This window comes from Balaenoptera physalus, assembly GCF_965194825.1.
Source record: "Balaenoptera physalus genome assembly, chromosome: 12".
NCBI classification, from domain to species: Eukaryota; Metazoa; Chordata; class Mammalia; order Artiodactyla; family Balaenopteridae; genus Balaenoptera; species Balaenoptera physalus.
This window is the reverse complement of record NC_138897.1, coordinates 54,219,645-54,235,731: the sequence shown is the minus strand read 5'-3', so window position 1 is coordinate 54,235,731 and position 16,087 is coordinate 54,219,645. Positions and strand designations below refer to the sequence as shown.

The 16,087-nt window shown below is 42.3% G+C and overlaps 1 protein-coding gene across 5 annotated transcripts in view; it reads right to left on the bottom strand.

Annotated features, from left to right (window-relative positions):
- Nucleotides 1–16,087, bottom strand: part of KCTD1 (potassium channel tetramerization domain containing 1) — a 182,010-nt gene that overhangs the window by 11,968 nt on the left and 153,955 nt on the right. For all 5 annotated transcript variants that reach the window (XM_082416033.1, XM_082416035.1, XM_082416032.1 and 2 more), the window contains one exon: nt 8,967–9,111. In XM_082416033.1, coding sequence (XP_082272159.1) covers nt 8,967–9,111 — 145 coding nt within the window. The remainder of the gene's footprint in view (nt 1–8,966; nt 9,112–16,087) is intronic.

Below are 16,087 nucleotides of genomic sequence, written 5' to 3'. Positions count from 1 at the left end.
CTCCCAGAGAAAAGCTAAGGTGTCCACAGGTGACAATGACAGGGTGCTGATGGCAGATGCATGTGCATCTGGAAGCCACACCCTGGCGCGGCAAGTCACCCGGTCACGAGGCTGCAGGAGTTAGGGCTCATGTGCAGGTGTGGCGAGGGCCAGGGCTGGGATGCTATCTGACAGGGCGCTGGCGCTGGCTGCTACCTCTGGTTACTGCAGCTTGTCCTGCCTTGGAGGGGGTGTCCTGGGGAGAGGGAGAGAAGTGGGGCTCGGCAGGCGTACCAGGAGCAACGGTCTCTGCAGCAGGGACGCAAACTCTAGGTGGCAGAGCTGAGACCGTGGGCGGGGGCCGACATCCTGAGTGGGCACCCTCTCAGGTGCTAGGGAAGAAGAAACTTCCGGCAGGGGGCGGGGTGGGGGGTGTCTCCCCAGCTCAGCACTCTGCCTCCTCTGAGAAAGTTCGTTCCTCAGGAATGAGTATCTAGAAGCCATGTCTGTGTTGCCACAGCTGATTGGCTAAAGCACCAGCATCGGAGCCAACTGGAGCCAATCAGATGGTCTCTCTGTGGAACCAAAAAAGGGGAGAGAGACCCTGGGCATTGCTGGGGCAGAGCCAGGTTAAGGGCAGCATTCTAGAAGCCCACAGACTCCCACAACCGAGGTTGTCAGAGCTGCCGTGGTGTTTCCACCCCTGAGAGAATGTTCCCACTAATTCTGTGAGATAAACGAGAATCCTTCCCATAAATCCTTCCTTCCTCTTTTCCTTAAGCTAGGACATTTTGCAATGTCTGGAGACATTGTTGGTTCTATAACTGGGAGGGGTTGGGTGCTACTGGCATGTAGTGGGTAGAGGCCGGGCATGCTACTCAACATCTGACAATGCATGGGACAGCCGTACCACAACAATCATGTGGCTCAAAATGTTAATACTGTGAGCTGAGAAACTCTGAGCTAGACAGGAATCATTTTTGTTGCAACTACAGGAGCACAGAACGCACCCTGATTGAACGGTCACTCCTAGCATCATTAATGGTGATTCAACCACATGTGTTTGCTAATGTGACGTAATATGAAGTACCCAACATCACTGGAGATGTATTCTCACCAAAATATTTAACTTAAACCTATCAAGTCTTTAGATACAAGTTGCAGTTTACAGGAGATGAGAGGTTAGCGTAATGAGCTCACATGACAAAGCAACCAGACAAATCCAGATGGTGGGACATTGTGTAGGGCAACTGGCCCGGTCTCTTCAGCAAGTCAGCATCATATTAAAAGGGACTATGCTAGATAATAAAAGGAAGGGACATAACTAGGTTCATTGAGGTCTCGGATCAGATACCAGCTTGGAAAAACCACACAGAAGGGACTTCCCTGGTGGCTCAGTGGATAAGAATCTGCCTGCCAATGCAGGGCACAGGGGTTCAATCCCTGGTCCGGGAAGAACCCCCATGCTGCAGAGCATCTAAGCCTGTGCACCGCAACCACGGAGCCTGTGCTCTAGAGCCCGCGAGCCGCAACTACTGAGCCCGCGTGTCACAACTACTGCAGCCCGCGCGCCTAGAGCCTGTGCTCAACAAGAGAAGCCACCACAATGAGAAGCCTGCGCACTGCAACGAAGAGTAGCCTCCACTCACCACTAGAGAAAGCCCACGCGCAGCAACAAAGACCCAACGCAGCCAAAAATAAAATAAAAAATAAAGAATCCCTGGATCAAAAAAAAAAAAAAAAACCCATATAGAAAGGACATTCTGGGGGTCAACCAGGGAAATCTGAATACGGTTGCAGTATTAGAGGAAATAAAATTTTATTAAAATGGAAAGGTAGAGATATAAGCATATATATATATATATATTTATATATATATAATATATTATTATATACTTCAGATATAAGAAATATATATAAGAAATAAGATATAAGAAAGATATATATCTTTCAGATATAAGATATATTTATATATATATTTAATATATTATTATATAAGATATATATATTATATATATCATATATATTATATATATATTATATATATTATATAATATATAATAATATATTATTATATATAATATATATAATAATATATTATTATGTATATTATTATATATTATATAATATATTATTATATAAGATATAAGAAAGATATATATCTTGCAGATATAAGATATATTTATATATATATTTATATATATATATTTAATATATTATTATATATTTCAGATATAAGTCTGAAATAAGCATAGCAAAAGACCCAGAAGCCTATGCACTGAAGTTTTAACATCGGCAATCTCTGAGTGGTGGGAATATACTGTTGAAACTTTTCTTTTTGCTTGTCTATTTTTCCAGATTTCCTACAATGTACATATACTTCTTCTGCAATATTAAAAGGTTATTAGAAATAACTAATAGACTTTTGAACTTAAGCCAGGGAGAGGTAAGCTGGAGGCTGTCTGTTAGCAAATTTTTCTTTATCTAAGAAGGGGAGACATCTATCCAGAGACCACAAAAGATGTTAGCAACATGGGGGCACTTACCAAAGGGGTTCAGAATAGAAGCCTAGAGAGGGGTAATTTTGTGGTTCCCCATCAAAAAAGGAACCAAAGCTCTGGACTCCTGATGTGCTGGGAATGCCAACTGTGTGCATGCGTGTGTATATGGGTGTGTGCACCCACACACACGCCCATGCATGCCTGGGAGTGAGCAGAAGATAGAGCAACAGTGAACAAATCAGTATAATTAGGGGTGAGGGGAAATGAAGGGAAGTTTTATTATTATCCATAATAAAACACGGCAGAGAAGTTCTACAATCACTTATCTAGAGAACAGATTCCAACGCCTTTCAGTGGGAGCAGCGCACAAGCAGCTGCCACTTAAGTGGTGTTCTGAAGTATGAAATTATCTAAATTGTTAAATGGGTATCTAGCTCAGACGGCACATTTGCAGAACGAGATTTTCAGGGTCGCAGGATGCTGTGATTTCAAGATTTCATGCATTTGCTCAACCCAGCGTTAAATAGCTGGAGAGGGGAGCAGCTCATCAAGGAATGCTCTCCCTGCAAACCCAGTAAGAGAGATTCTCTCCACAAGCCAAATGCCCTGTCCCTTTCCCAAGGTCAGGAGATAAACTCTGCCAAGGAAGAAAGCACTATAGTACTGCTCAGGGACGGGCAGACTGAGCCCATCTGTGTGCGCCCACGTTTGTGATTCGCACAGACTGCGGTGGACGCACTTCCATCATCACCTGTCCTTTGGCTGCTCTGCCAGGTTCCAGACTCCCTGTAATTTACAGCCTGTCACCCAGAGGTTCTGTGGGAAACATTTCAGGGCCCTGGGATACGTGAGTTTCATCTGACATGCTTTTTGTCTTTTTCCCCAAGTGTGGGCTACAGTTAGAACCTTAGGCAATTAAAGGGTGTGTTCTGTGCTTAGAATTGATGAACAGCAGGTCTTTCAGAGCTCTGGAATCCCAAGGGAGCACCAAAGGTTCCCATCCCAATCCTAGCCAGGGGTGGGGGGCTGGGGGTGGTGACTGGGTGAGTCCTCAAGGGACTGTCCTCTGGAATGGGCCACAGCTTCTCTCCCATGCAGTTTTTCTCTCCCCAGCATCCAACCTGAATATTCTTGGAGGAAAAATAATGCCTGCCACATTTAAATGTGTTTAAAACACCTAGCTCTGTTTCTGGAACATAAAGCAACTAAAAACAAATGGCTATTATCATTTTCTGACTGTAATTCCCCATAAATTGTTTTATATTCCCTGGACTCTGCATCTCTTTTAATCATGGAAATTATAAATTAATATACTACACTGACAAGTAGCTTAGGATGATGATATTACATACATACATGTTTTATATTTTCCATTTAGTCCTATATGATTTTAAATGGAAGTGTACTCTGCCTACTTATAGTTAGTTTCTGGTCTCCTATGACTCTCTTGACCTTTTTCGGCTGTGTTTAAATTAATTAATACTAAGTAATTATTACGTGTCCAGCACACAATGTCCTCTAGAAAAACATAAAAATGATCCTGTTTGTGAGACTCTTACAAAGTAGTTAAAGAGTCAGGATATACATACAAAATATCCAAAGTTCACATATAAGGAAGTATATGACCAGGTATGAATGAGAATCTGGTTTGAATGTGAGACTCACTTCATTCATTTACTCATCCATCCGTGTATTCATTCACTTATGCCACAGATATTTATATGTTACTATGTGCAGGGCTGAGCTAGTGTGACAGACACTGCTGGCTAGCTTCCCCAATAGCTATTCCCAACCCCTTAGCCTTTGCCCATTTCTCTCACTGTAGAGGCTGAAAAAGAAAAAAATTCACTTTTTAGCCTCCTTTGCAGCTAGGGGAGGCTCAGTTCTAGCCAATGAGATATAAAGAGAACCTGGGAATCTTCTGACAAGGACGAAGTCTTGTGAGTTATAAGCTTTCTGTCCCCTTTTCCTGCCTTGAATGAGGATGTGATGCCTGGAGCTGTGGCAGTCACCTTAAGACCCTGAGGTGACAAGCATGAGGCCAGAACGTCAACACTGAGGGTGACAAAACAAAAAGAGAGAGTCCTGTCTTTGATACCATCACTGAGCAGAAACCACTGCCAACAGCCATGGACCTCTGATTTCTTATGTGAGAAAAACAAATCTCCATTAGTTTAAGGTGCTGTTGATTGGCTATTTCAACACTTGTAGCTGAAAGCATTTGCTAACATACAGCTGGGTACATAGTGCTAAACAACAGAGACAAATAATTACAAATACACTGTGTGTGACCATGGAGAAGCGGGGATACAGGCAAATCTAAGCTAGACTAGGCACACGATGGCTTAGTGATGAATATGATGAGCCCTAAGTGACAAATAAAGGCCAGGGAAAGAGCATCAGACAGACACAGCGGGCTGCTCTGAAGGGGAACAAGAAGATGGTGTGGCACACGTGTAGGTTAAGAGCCGGGTGAGGTGGGCAGGGGCCTCGTGGGCTCTGACAGGGATGTGCTGCTTTGCTCCATGAACGAGGAATGGGAAACTCCTGCAGAGTTTGAAGCAGGAGCAAGTCACTATACACGATGTTTGTTAAAAGCGTCCCTTGGTGAGGGATGGGGTGGGAGATGGGGGAGGGGGAGAGGGAGGAGGGCATAGCTACAAAAGGGCAACAGGAGGGATCCTGGCCATGATGGAAATGTTCTGTACCTTGACTGTGACAATGCTGACATCCCAGTTGTGAGGTTGTAGTATAATTTTGCAAGATGTTACACTGGGGTGGGGGGAACTGGGTAACACAGGATCTCACCATTATTTCTTACAGCTGCATGAGAATCGACCACGATCTCAAAATAAAAAGTTTAATGGAAAAAAGTGTCTCCTGGTTTCAACATGGAGAGTGGATGAGAAGGGTTAAAGGTGGGAGACGGGACACCAATTATGAAGCGACCCTGAGTCATCCAGAGAGTTGCCGGGCCTTGGACTAGGGAGGGGGGATGAGTGGGGTGAATTGATTCGAGAAGTGTCCGGAGGGTGCTCTAGGCAGAGCCACCGATGGATGGATGTGGGAGGGTGGGGCCTGGAGCAGGACGGTGGATTCTGGCATTTTCACTGAGATGGACAGGACGCAAGGGGAGAGGCGCGGGTTTCACGGTGCTGGCGGCGGCGGTAAGGAGGAGGAGGTGGGCCCCGCCGCTCCTGGGTGGGCAGCTCGTTTACGGGGCCAGTGAACTATCCAGGTCAATGTTCTGAGTGGGCGTCTGGAAATGCAATCACCTTCAAATAGAGCTAAAGGTGAAATTTCTCTCCTCCACCCCCTTTCCCACTCCTAGTGCCTTCCTTCTAGGAAAACACCAGAAAGGAAGGAAACCTTGGCTCTCATTCTTTCAGCCCTTTCTCTACTCGCCGACTTGCTCTCCCAGCCCTAACCCGGGAGCGAACGCCTGCCCCGCGGGGCGCCGGGTCTGATGAGAGGCTGGGGTCCCCGCCGAAGCCCCCGCCCAGGCGCAGCAGGCCTCTCCCCCTCCCCCACTCCTTCCCTCCCTTCTGTGCCCAGTGCAGGACTCAGCCCCGCTTCGCATCTCCACGTAGGGCCTCTGCCTGCTTTCTAGAAGACTTCCCTCCGAGCTCCCGATCCGCTGCAGCTGGTGTGCGAAGCGGCCGGCTGTCAACTCTGCAGCTGGGGGGTCCCTGCAGCGAGGGGCCCGCTGTCTAAACCCGCCGGCTCGCTCTGCCCTCGTGTCTAAGCAGGTGGGTCCCCAGCTCCAGACTGAGGGCTGGAGCCCGGAGAGTCCCCTGCGGCCACTGCGGAAGATGTTCGCAGATGAATGACGTGGCACGAGGGGAAGGCAGGAAAGGGCAAGTGGAGAGAAGAGTGTCTACGTTGAAGAGCATCCTTGGACACCGTCTAGGAAGGAGCCGTATTAGAGACTCGCAATACGTTTTCCTTCCTGAGTTGGAGGAGACCATCCTTGGTAAAGTTGCCGACTTTTGCATTTAGGAGCCACGTTGCACACACCAACTTCCAACGTCTGTAAACCCTGGAATCCTGCTCAGCACCGTGAGAGGCCCCCGGGAACCCCCAACTGGCTGGGGAACAGCAGGGACACAAGAGTTCCTCCGATTCATTCCAGGGCTGCGGGGCACTGCACACACTCGTTGCAGTTATGATTCTCTTATTTTTCTGCCAAATGTATATTGTTTTCATGTAAGAGAAATGTGTACATGATATGACCCTTCTACACTCTCTTTTCCATATGGCTAGTCACCCTTGGCCCGTACCCCACAGGTCAAAGTCCTGAAGGAGAGGATGGATGAGAGCCCCCCGAACCCCTATTGATTTGGGATCTATTCTTCCAGATCTTTTTCTATCTATTGACACATACATACCCATAATTTTTTACATAAATAGAAACATACTATACATATTCTGCAACTTAATGCTTTCACTGAATAAAATCTTGGTGATTTTTTCCCCCCATACATCAACTAATCCATAGTATGAATAGTGTGTAATATTTGTAACCATCTGCCATTGTTGAACATTTGTTAATGGTGTCCAATTTTTACTATTACAAATATAATTATAATAAACATTCTATGTACATATATTTTTGCATATTTATGTGTTACTTCTAGAAGATAAATTAATAGACATGGAATTGCTAAATCAAAACTAAATTAAAACTACCACTAAATTGTCCTCCAAAAATGTTTAATAGTTTTCACTCCCAACCACACTGTATGTTCCCCAATACTATATATTACCAATTTTTTAATCTTTGCCAATCTGATGGATAAAAGGGGGTATCTCATTTAAGTTTTATTTCTTTGATACTAGAGAGATTGAATATCTTTTCAAATGTTTATTGGCAATTTCTATTCTATTCTTTTCTTTGAGAAGCTTTTGTTTACATTTTTAAATGTTTTCCATTGGATTGTTTGCATGTTTCCTATAGATTTTTAGGAGCTATTTTATGATGGATATTAATTTTTTGTTGCAAATATTTCAACTAGTCTGACACTTGTTTTTTATTTGTATATGGTGTCTTTAGTTCAACAATTTTTTTCTTTTTTTAAGGATGGCTTCTGGGTAGTAAGTCTTGCTTAAGTAGGCCCTCACTGCCTGAAAATTATACTTTTGGAAATTCCTTTTTATTTTCTTCCAATACTTTTACAGCTTTAATTTTTATGTTTATTCCTGGAATTTTGGTGACCTTATGACAGAGATAGGACTCTGGCTTTACATTTTTTCCAAAGATCTTAGTGCCAATTGTCTCAGTGCCAATTACTGACTATTCCTTTCTTTTCCCACAGATTTGAAATACCACCTTTATAATATATCAAATTCCTACATACACACACATCTGTCTCCAAACCCTGTTTTCTCCATTGATCTATGTGTACAATTTAGCCCTGTCAGGATCACACTTTCTAATCACTGTAGCGCTATAGTATGTTGTGATGTCTGGTAGGACACATCCACTATTGCCCACCATTACTATCACCACCAAATATTTTTTAGCTCTTCTTAAGCATTCTTTTCTTCTACACAAACTTTATAAATGGGTCATATTTCCTTAAAAAAGTTTGTGACTTAAGTGGGTTTGCACTGAATGTATAAGGTAATTTGGGCATAGCTGACATCTTTACAATATTGAAGCTTCCCAACCAGGAACAGAGGATGTCTCTTCATCTATTCAATTCTTGTTTTAAACTTGTATGTAGAGATTTGCAGTTTTCTTAATCAGGCTTTGCATATTTCTTAAGTTTATTCCTGGGTGTTATAATTTTCGTTGTTACTGTTAGTGGTACATTTTCCCATTACATTTTATAATTGGCTTTTGGTCTTCTATTGGTAAGCTGTTGATAGTAATATATTGACCCTGAATGTGGATGCTTTAATGAGTTCTTTATTAGTTGTAATAGTATTTAATTGATCCCTTAGAATCTTCTATTTAGAGAAGTATTAACAGTTGCAAAGATAACATTTTTGTATACACCCTTCTAATATTAACACTTTCTATTTGTTCTTGTCTAATTTCATTGCCTGGAGTTGCCAGCACCATGTAGGACTAACTTTAACACTTGTTAGTAACTTTAAAAGGGCACATTTCTAAAATTTTACTGATAAGTATAATTCTTCCTTTAAATTTCTGGGAGAGAAAGTCTTTATTAAGGTAAGGAGGTTTCCTTTTATTCTCTACCTAAGACTTGTCAGAAATAAGCTTTGAATTTAACCAACTTATTTTCAATGTATTCAAATGAGTTGTAATTCTATTCTTCACATAAAAGTTGTCCTCTTTTGGCCATGTAAAACTTTAATGACCATATACTCTATTTCATTAAGACAGTATAACCATGTCAGAAACCTCTGATGCCATTAGAGTTGGTGTATGTTAAAAACGTAGAACTGGAAATATTTTTTGGAGCATATCAAAACAAAGCACATATTTATGCTGTTGGTAATTTAATATGAATCCCTCACCTTGAAATCATCAGGAATGAGGAGTTTTGATGTTCGTAGAAAATTCAAGATATATCTGAACATCTGTCCATCTCTGTCAATGAAATAGTGCTGTTTGAGACTGTCCAAAACAATGGGCTCTGTACCATCAAAAAGTCTTCCGATTCTGCGATAGGAAAGAGGGAACAGTGAAGACAATTAGAATCAATTGTTCGGCCGCTAAGACTGAGAGCTACTGTTTTGTGTCACTGTCAAAGGTAGCACTTTTGAAGATGGCAGTCCGGGAAAATCACCCACTAAGTAGTTATGGTTCTCTGAGAAGTACTGGCCCCTGCTTGATAAATATCTCAAGACCAGACAATTCAAAATAGTCTCAGCCTTTCTCAAGTAAATTCTATTATTCAATGTCTTTTACCTGTAAAGAAGATGTCCTGACATGGTGATTATGGCTAAGTGCTGTCACTGTAATGGAAGATCATGTCTTTCCCTCTGTGTTACTTAGAACAACCCTCTCTGATATTTAAAAAAAAAAAAAAAAAAAAGAAAAAAAAATATATTATTGCTCCAAAGTGTCTTTTAAACAGATTCTACAAAAAAAGCAATTTTGTTTTTAAAAAATCTGTTTTCTGAGCTTTCCCTACCCGTGAACCCCAAATTTTCTAAAAATAAAGCAATGCCTATATGCTAACATCTACATTTAATTACAAAAAACAATAATTGAGAATATCACTCACCTAAGAGAATATGTTTTCCATTAACAATATGCAGTCTAGTTTCCTAGGTTTCAGCAAAAATCATTTGTAACAGCCAGGAATCATTTTAAAATATAAACATTTGACCACCCAAAAAATATGACCTAGTTCTGGAACATAAGTGGCTATGGGTAATTTTTAAAAACAGGAATCTATAATATGTTTTTCCTCTTTACAGTTAACATTTGAAAAGTGTGCTACAGTTAAAGCATTTTGTATCCATTATCATTTATCTGTTTAAGGAAGGCGGAAACTATACACTTTAGTATATACTCAGAATAGAAAGCAGTCACATCTATAGTATGAACAGGTAGAGTGCTGGCTAATGACAAATAAATATCCTGTATCAGAAAATAGAATTTACACACTTGAAATCTCTTCCTTTGCCAAGAGGTGCATTTGATTTTCATGAACAGTGTAGGCTGGAAAATGGTTCCATTTTTTAAGAAAAGATTTTGTAGAACTCATAACAAGTCTCTCTCTGATCTGGAACACCGCTTTATTGTTTTGATGATGATTTTGATTTGAAGATGATTTTGAAATCATACATTTTTCTAATCTTATTGTTGAAATGGGACACATGTAATGGTAAATCGACAATTCCATCCCTCTTAAAATACAACAAACCAACCAACAAATAGGAAAGCTGCTCCCCTCCCGCCCCAAAAAGAAAGACTTGTGAATTTGTTTCAGTAAAAATCTTTTAAAGATAATTAGAAAACTCATGTACTACCTGAAGGTAGTAAGCGCAAAGAAGAAAGCAACTAGTCAGATCATATTTTTAAAACTCAGTATATTTTTCTCAGCTACTATTTTCATCCAACTTTCCACGAATTGGGGGTGATCATCCAGGGTGTAGGTTACAACCATCCTGGGATCCTTCCACCGCATGCTACCTTGTCATTCATTTCTCATAAACACATCAATCAAATGGTAGACTACAGAAGGAAGAGGCAGTGAAACTAAAACACATTTTGTCACGTATTTATACTGTTTCCAGGACAGTTTGGTGCAGGATGGGAAAGAATAAGACTTGTTTGCCTATTATGAAAACATTCTACTCTTCACTGTTAATGATAAATTTACAGTTGACAGGGGAAGAAAAGGGAACTATATTTATTAAGTGCTTTCCAGATAACTTACACTCGCCTAAGCACTTTATGTATGCAACAAATCCATTACCCTCCTTTTAAAGATGAAGAAATAGGCTCAAAATGATGAGTAACTTGCCCAACTAGTTAAGTAGCATTGGGGGATTTGGGCACAGTCTGTTTGATCTTAAAGGGGCCTCCCTACAATGATTGGAATGAAAAGAATTACCACTACTGAATGAAAGCTTTCGGTCTAGGGTTTTCATTTCTACCTTACATTTGTTCAGCAAAAGTTTTATAATGAAATCCAAGCGTGTACACTGATGATTTCTGTGGCCTGAAATAAATTAATATCAAAGATTACAAGTCACTTCACTAATGAGATGAAAAGTAAATATTTTATTCTTAAATAAATCCCAGGCTTTTAATTTTTAAAGACTCATTCTCAAACTCTAGACTTGGAAGGTCGCCAGCACAGAATGAGTGATTAAATAAATCTTCACGGAGTGAATGGGTAAAGCAGTGACTGAGTGAGGAGGAGAATGGGGCTCCGCCAGTCACTAGCTGTAATCTGAGTGAATCAACTTCTCTGCGTCTCCGTTTCTTTTATAAAAGTACCCTTTTTCTCAGGGTTGATGAAAGATACAAAAAGAGTCATGGCACGCTCAAAAACAACACAGCAAAAGAAGGTACCCCAAAGTAGCAAACGAAAACTACGAAACTACTATGTCTACGAAAACAGTTCTTAGAAGCCTACGGGCACAGTAGAGTACAGGATCGAAGAAGTAAAAGGAACAATCTTGGCTTAAGTGTACTGATACAGACCTTTCCAAGACAGGAGAAACGTGTCACGTAAGTGGTTTTTAGGATACCATCAAAACAAAACAAACAAAACCCACCTCCAGCAGACACGGGAAATTGCACATAGTTGCAATCAGAAGCGCCTTCAGATCTGACTTGGATGAAATAGGAAAAGAGGCAAAGGAAAGAGGAGGGAAATCTGAAAGGAGACCCAGAGCGGAGGGGGGGGCGGGGGCGGGGTCAGGGAGGTGACTGCGACCTCTGGGCGAGGCAGTGGGAAAAATGGAGTCTGTAGGTGGAATCATTCAAGACGAAAGGGGGTGAGAAGCTGGAAGGAAGGACTGGACTCCCCGCGTTAGATGAGAAACCCACCGAAGCCCCGGAACCTGTGTTGGCCCGGAACCTTCGCTCCGAGCTTGCGCCAGGCTGGGGAGGGCGCGCTCTGCGGACCAGAAGGTGGGAAGGGCGTGGCCTGAAATTGGTGGGAAAACCCTCCCGCTTTCTGCGCGGGGCGGAAGCAGCTGCAGCTGAGGACGGCGGCATCGGGAAGGAAGAACCCGTGGCCACATGGACGCACGTTCCTGGCTGCGGTGAAAGGCCCCTGGGAGAAGAAAGAATCCCTGCGTTTGGGTCAACAAATGTTAGAAGTAATAAAAAGAGACACTGCTGCAGATTTTTGCTAACTTTAAAAAGGGGAGGTTTTGAATTTGTGAAAACAATGCGGAAAGACAGGGTGGTGCCAGTGATCGTAAAATGGGGTCCTGGGTCGGTTTCGAGATTGAATGTGCTGTGGAAAAGCATTGTTTGGCTAAGCAAATAGAGGGGAACATCGACACAGGCTGTATTTCTTGTGGACATATGAATGGAGTTACAAATCAACTGCAGTGACTTGTAAACTCTGGTGCCTGAAAACTATGTGGAACTGATTACAGTTTACTAACCTTGGAGAACATTCCTGTTTTTCAACTGACTAAGACCAAGCTGGCTCCGGATGATGTATGGCTGCCTTTTTTTTTTTTTTTTTTTAACACTCATTGAACCAAGTGGCAATGCAGGGAAAAACTTCCTTCCACAAGTTTATTTTTTTGACATTTATTTTTTAACATTCTACTTTGGACAGTTTCAAACTTTATGCCAAAGCAGAGAAAATAATATAATGAACCCCCATGTGTCCACCCAGCTTCTAAAGCTATCAATTCTTGTCCAGTCTTGTTTCACCTGTACCTCTATGCCTCCCTCTCCCCCTCTGGAGTTTTTTTTTTTTTTTTTAATATTTATTTTTATTTATTTGGTTGTGTCGGGTCTTAGTTGCGGCAGGCAGGCTCCTTAGTTGCGGCTTGCCGGCTCCTTAGTTGCAGCACGTGGGCTCCTTAGTTGCAGCTTGTGGGCTCCTTAGTTGTGGCATGCATGTGGGATCTAGTTCCCTGACCAGGGAACGAACCTGGGCCCCTGCATTGGGAGCGCAGAGTCTTATCCACTGTGCCACCGGGGAAGTCCCCCCTCTGGAGTTTTTAAGTAAATTGCAAACATACTATCATTTTTATCTGCAAATATTTCATTAATTAAAAGAATTATAAAGGTTCACTAAAAAAATGCATTAACGGATATTAAAATACATTCCTCTTTTTTGCTTTTTGGTATTAACTCTGTTGACTACTTTTGTTTATGGAGGAAATAATGCAGCCCAAATCTCCAAGGAAATTAAGCTCCTTTTGGTGGAAAGTTAGTCTGCTTCCTCACTGTGGCTCCCCCTCTCCCTGGCATTAAAGAATGGTCTTAAATAAAAGAGAATATAGGGATAGGACCTGACTTACCTGGCTTAGTGTGAATCAATCATTAAGAATTTTTTCTTGCGTAGTCATTCATTTAGAGGACCTGGTTTCTCTAATTTACCGTGACTCAGTTCCTTAAGAATTTCTCTTTCCTTTTTTATTGTGTAGTCATTCAGTTATTCATTCATTCTTTCCACCAATATTCACTCAACCTGGCCATGTGAAATACAGGGGACGCAGTGGAGAATAAGCCACACTCTTGACTTTTGTGGAATTTAACAGTCTGTGGGGCTGGGAATCAAGTGCAGTGTGATTGAGTGTGCCAGTGGGTATGCAGAGTGGGCTATGGGAGTACCCAGGGAAGAAAAAGAAAGTCCACTGGAGAACCTGAATGATATGCAGAAGTTGGCCAAGTACAGGGGTGGGAGGTAAGGTTAGATAAGAAAGGAGAGGGGTAGGGAAGATACAAAGGCTTGAAGCTGGAAAAAACCAGACATGTGATTACTCTCCACTGGGGCCAACTGAAAAATGAGGCTGGGGCAGCAGAAATCAGCAAAAGTCAGATCACAAAGAGCTGCGTAAGCCAGGTCAAGGAGTTTGGATTTGGTTCTGAGGGCGATGGGGACTGATGTCAGGCTATGCTCTCAGCGATGTTAAGGACAAGAGCTCCTGTAGAAGTGAGACAATCAAAACACTTTATCTGAAATCACATCTCCTCACAGATGCAGCTTGTAACTTACCCAAGTCCTGCCTCCTTTGCTTTGCTTTTGACTGTGTCATTTGTATAGAGCAGTGCTTCTTAACCCTGGCTGCACAGTGGAATCACCTGGGGACCTTTTAAAAGATACAGATGCCCAGTGCCACATATTCGGATGTAATTATTGGTCGGGCTTGGGACCCAAGCATCTGCATCTCTTAAAAAGCTCCCCAAGGAAGTCTAATGAACAGCTGAGTTGAGAACCAGTGCAAAGGCGGATGAGCAGAGAGACTAAAGAGGAGCAAGTCAACGTCGCCGACTTGAGACGCTCTCAGTTAGTCATTCTGTCACTCTGAACTGTCACAGCACTTTTTCTTAAATAGCCAACCACACTTTTAGAGGTGACAATCTCCAGGATGGCCTAGATCAACGTCCCGTTTTACAAATGGAGAAATGTAATGCTCAAGGATGCACAGCTGGCTAGACAGAGAGCTGGCTGTAAACCCTCCATGCTGCCCCTGGGGGGATGGGCAGAGGACGGTCACATTGAGGCCCATGGGGGACACCCTCCCACGAGTCCACCAATCAGTAGGATGTTACTTTTTTAAAAAATCTGATCTACAGAGTATTTTTCTATTGAATAATTTTGTTTTCAGAAGCACTTGTGGCTTCATACTTTTTCATGTCTACTAACTCAAGTTAGTAGATTGCCAACCAAGTTTCTGTCCTAATATCTTATACCTAAGGAAGATGGTGAATGAGGTAGAGGGCTGGGTGAAGGTGTGTGTGTTTGTGTTGTGCAGTTGTGGGTGTGTGTGGGGGTGTGTGTGTGAGGTCTGTGTTTGTAGGTGTGGGTACACAAACGAGAGGTGTGTGGGCAGCTGTCACTGCAGTGGAACCTAGACTCGGAACAGCAGGGAAGGAAGGAGAGGGGGACAGAAAAGTCAGCATTGCAACCAGTGGGTCCCCTTCCCTCCTTTCTGCTGAGATGGGAGAGGAAGGAAACGGGTGGAAGGGGAGAGAAGTGCTAGGTTGATATCTCAAACTTTTTGAAATGTGAGGGTTCAATATCATATTCTCTCTGTTTTTGCATATATATATATATATATTTAAATTTATTTATATTTTTGGCTGCGTTGGGTCCTCGTTGCTGCGCGTGGGCCTTTCTCTAGTTGCGGCGAGCAGGGGCTTCTCTTGTTGCGGAGCACGGGCTCTAGGCGTGCACGCTCTAGGCGCATGCCATGTAGTTGCAGCACGCAGGCTCAGTAGTCGTGGCGCACGGGCTTAGTTGCTCCGTGGCATGTGGGATCTTCCCGGACCAGGGATCGAACCCGTGTCTGCTGCATTGGCAGGCGGATTCCTAACCACTGCGCCACCAGGGAAGTCCAAGCATATATTTTAAAATGTCCATAATAAAAAGTTTTTCTTAAAAAAAGGGGGAGATTGCTAAGCTGGGTATTATAATAATGTTAAAAAAAATCACCAGTTAACTTACTGTTATTGAAACCTTACTTATCACACAGCGTTTAATTCACTTATAACTGTTAACAAAATTCTAGAAATAGTTCTTTATAGTTTCCAGACTTAGGAAGTTTCGTCTATATCTCATGAACACAGATAAAAATGAATTCAGAGCTTGTTATAGAAATGGATGGAAGTAATTTAAGAGAAGGAAGAAAATACCTTCTAAGTAAAAGCAAACAGAACAAATTATATCTACTTATGGGGAAGTAGCATTTCCAGTACCTGTTCCCCGTGGCAGCATCATTTTCTTTAATGATACATAGAGCTGAAAAAGTAGGGGAGAAAGGAAAGGCAAGTTTAAAATATAAGAAAATGTATGAGAGCGCCAACAATCGCGGAACTCGGCGTTTTGGAGAATTGATCGCTGACGGCAATACTGATGGCTCAGAGGGAGCCCAGAGCCACTCGGGGGGCTGCAGATCCTCCAAGAATCTCATGGTCCTCCCCTGACTCATGGGGAAAGTTGTTTAAATTAGGAGAAATTACATTAACTGCTTACTATGAA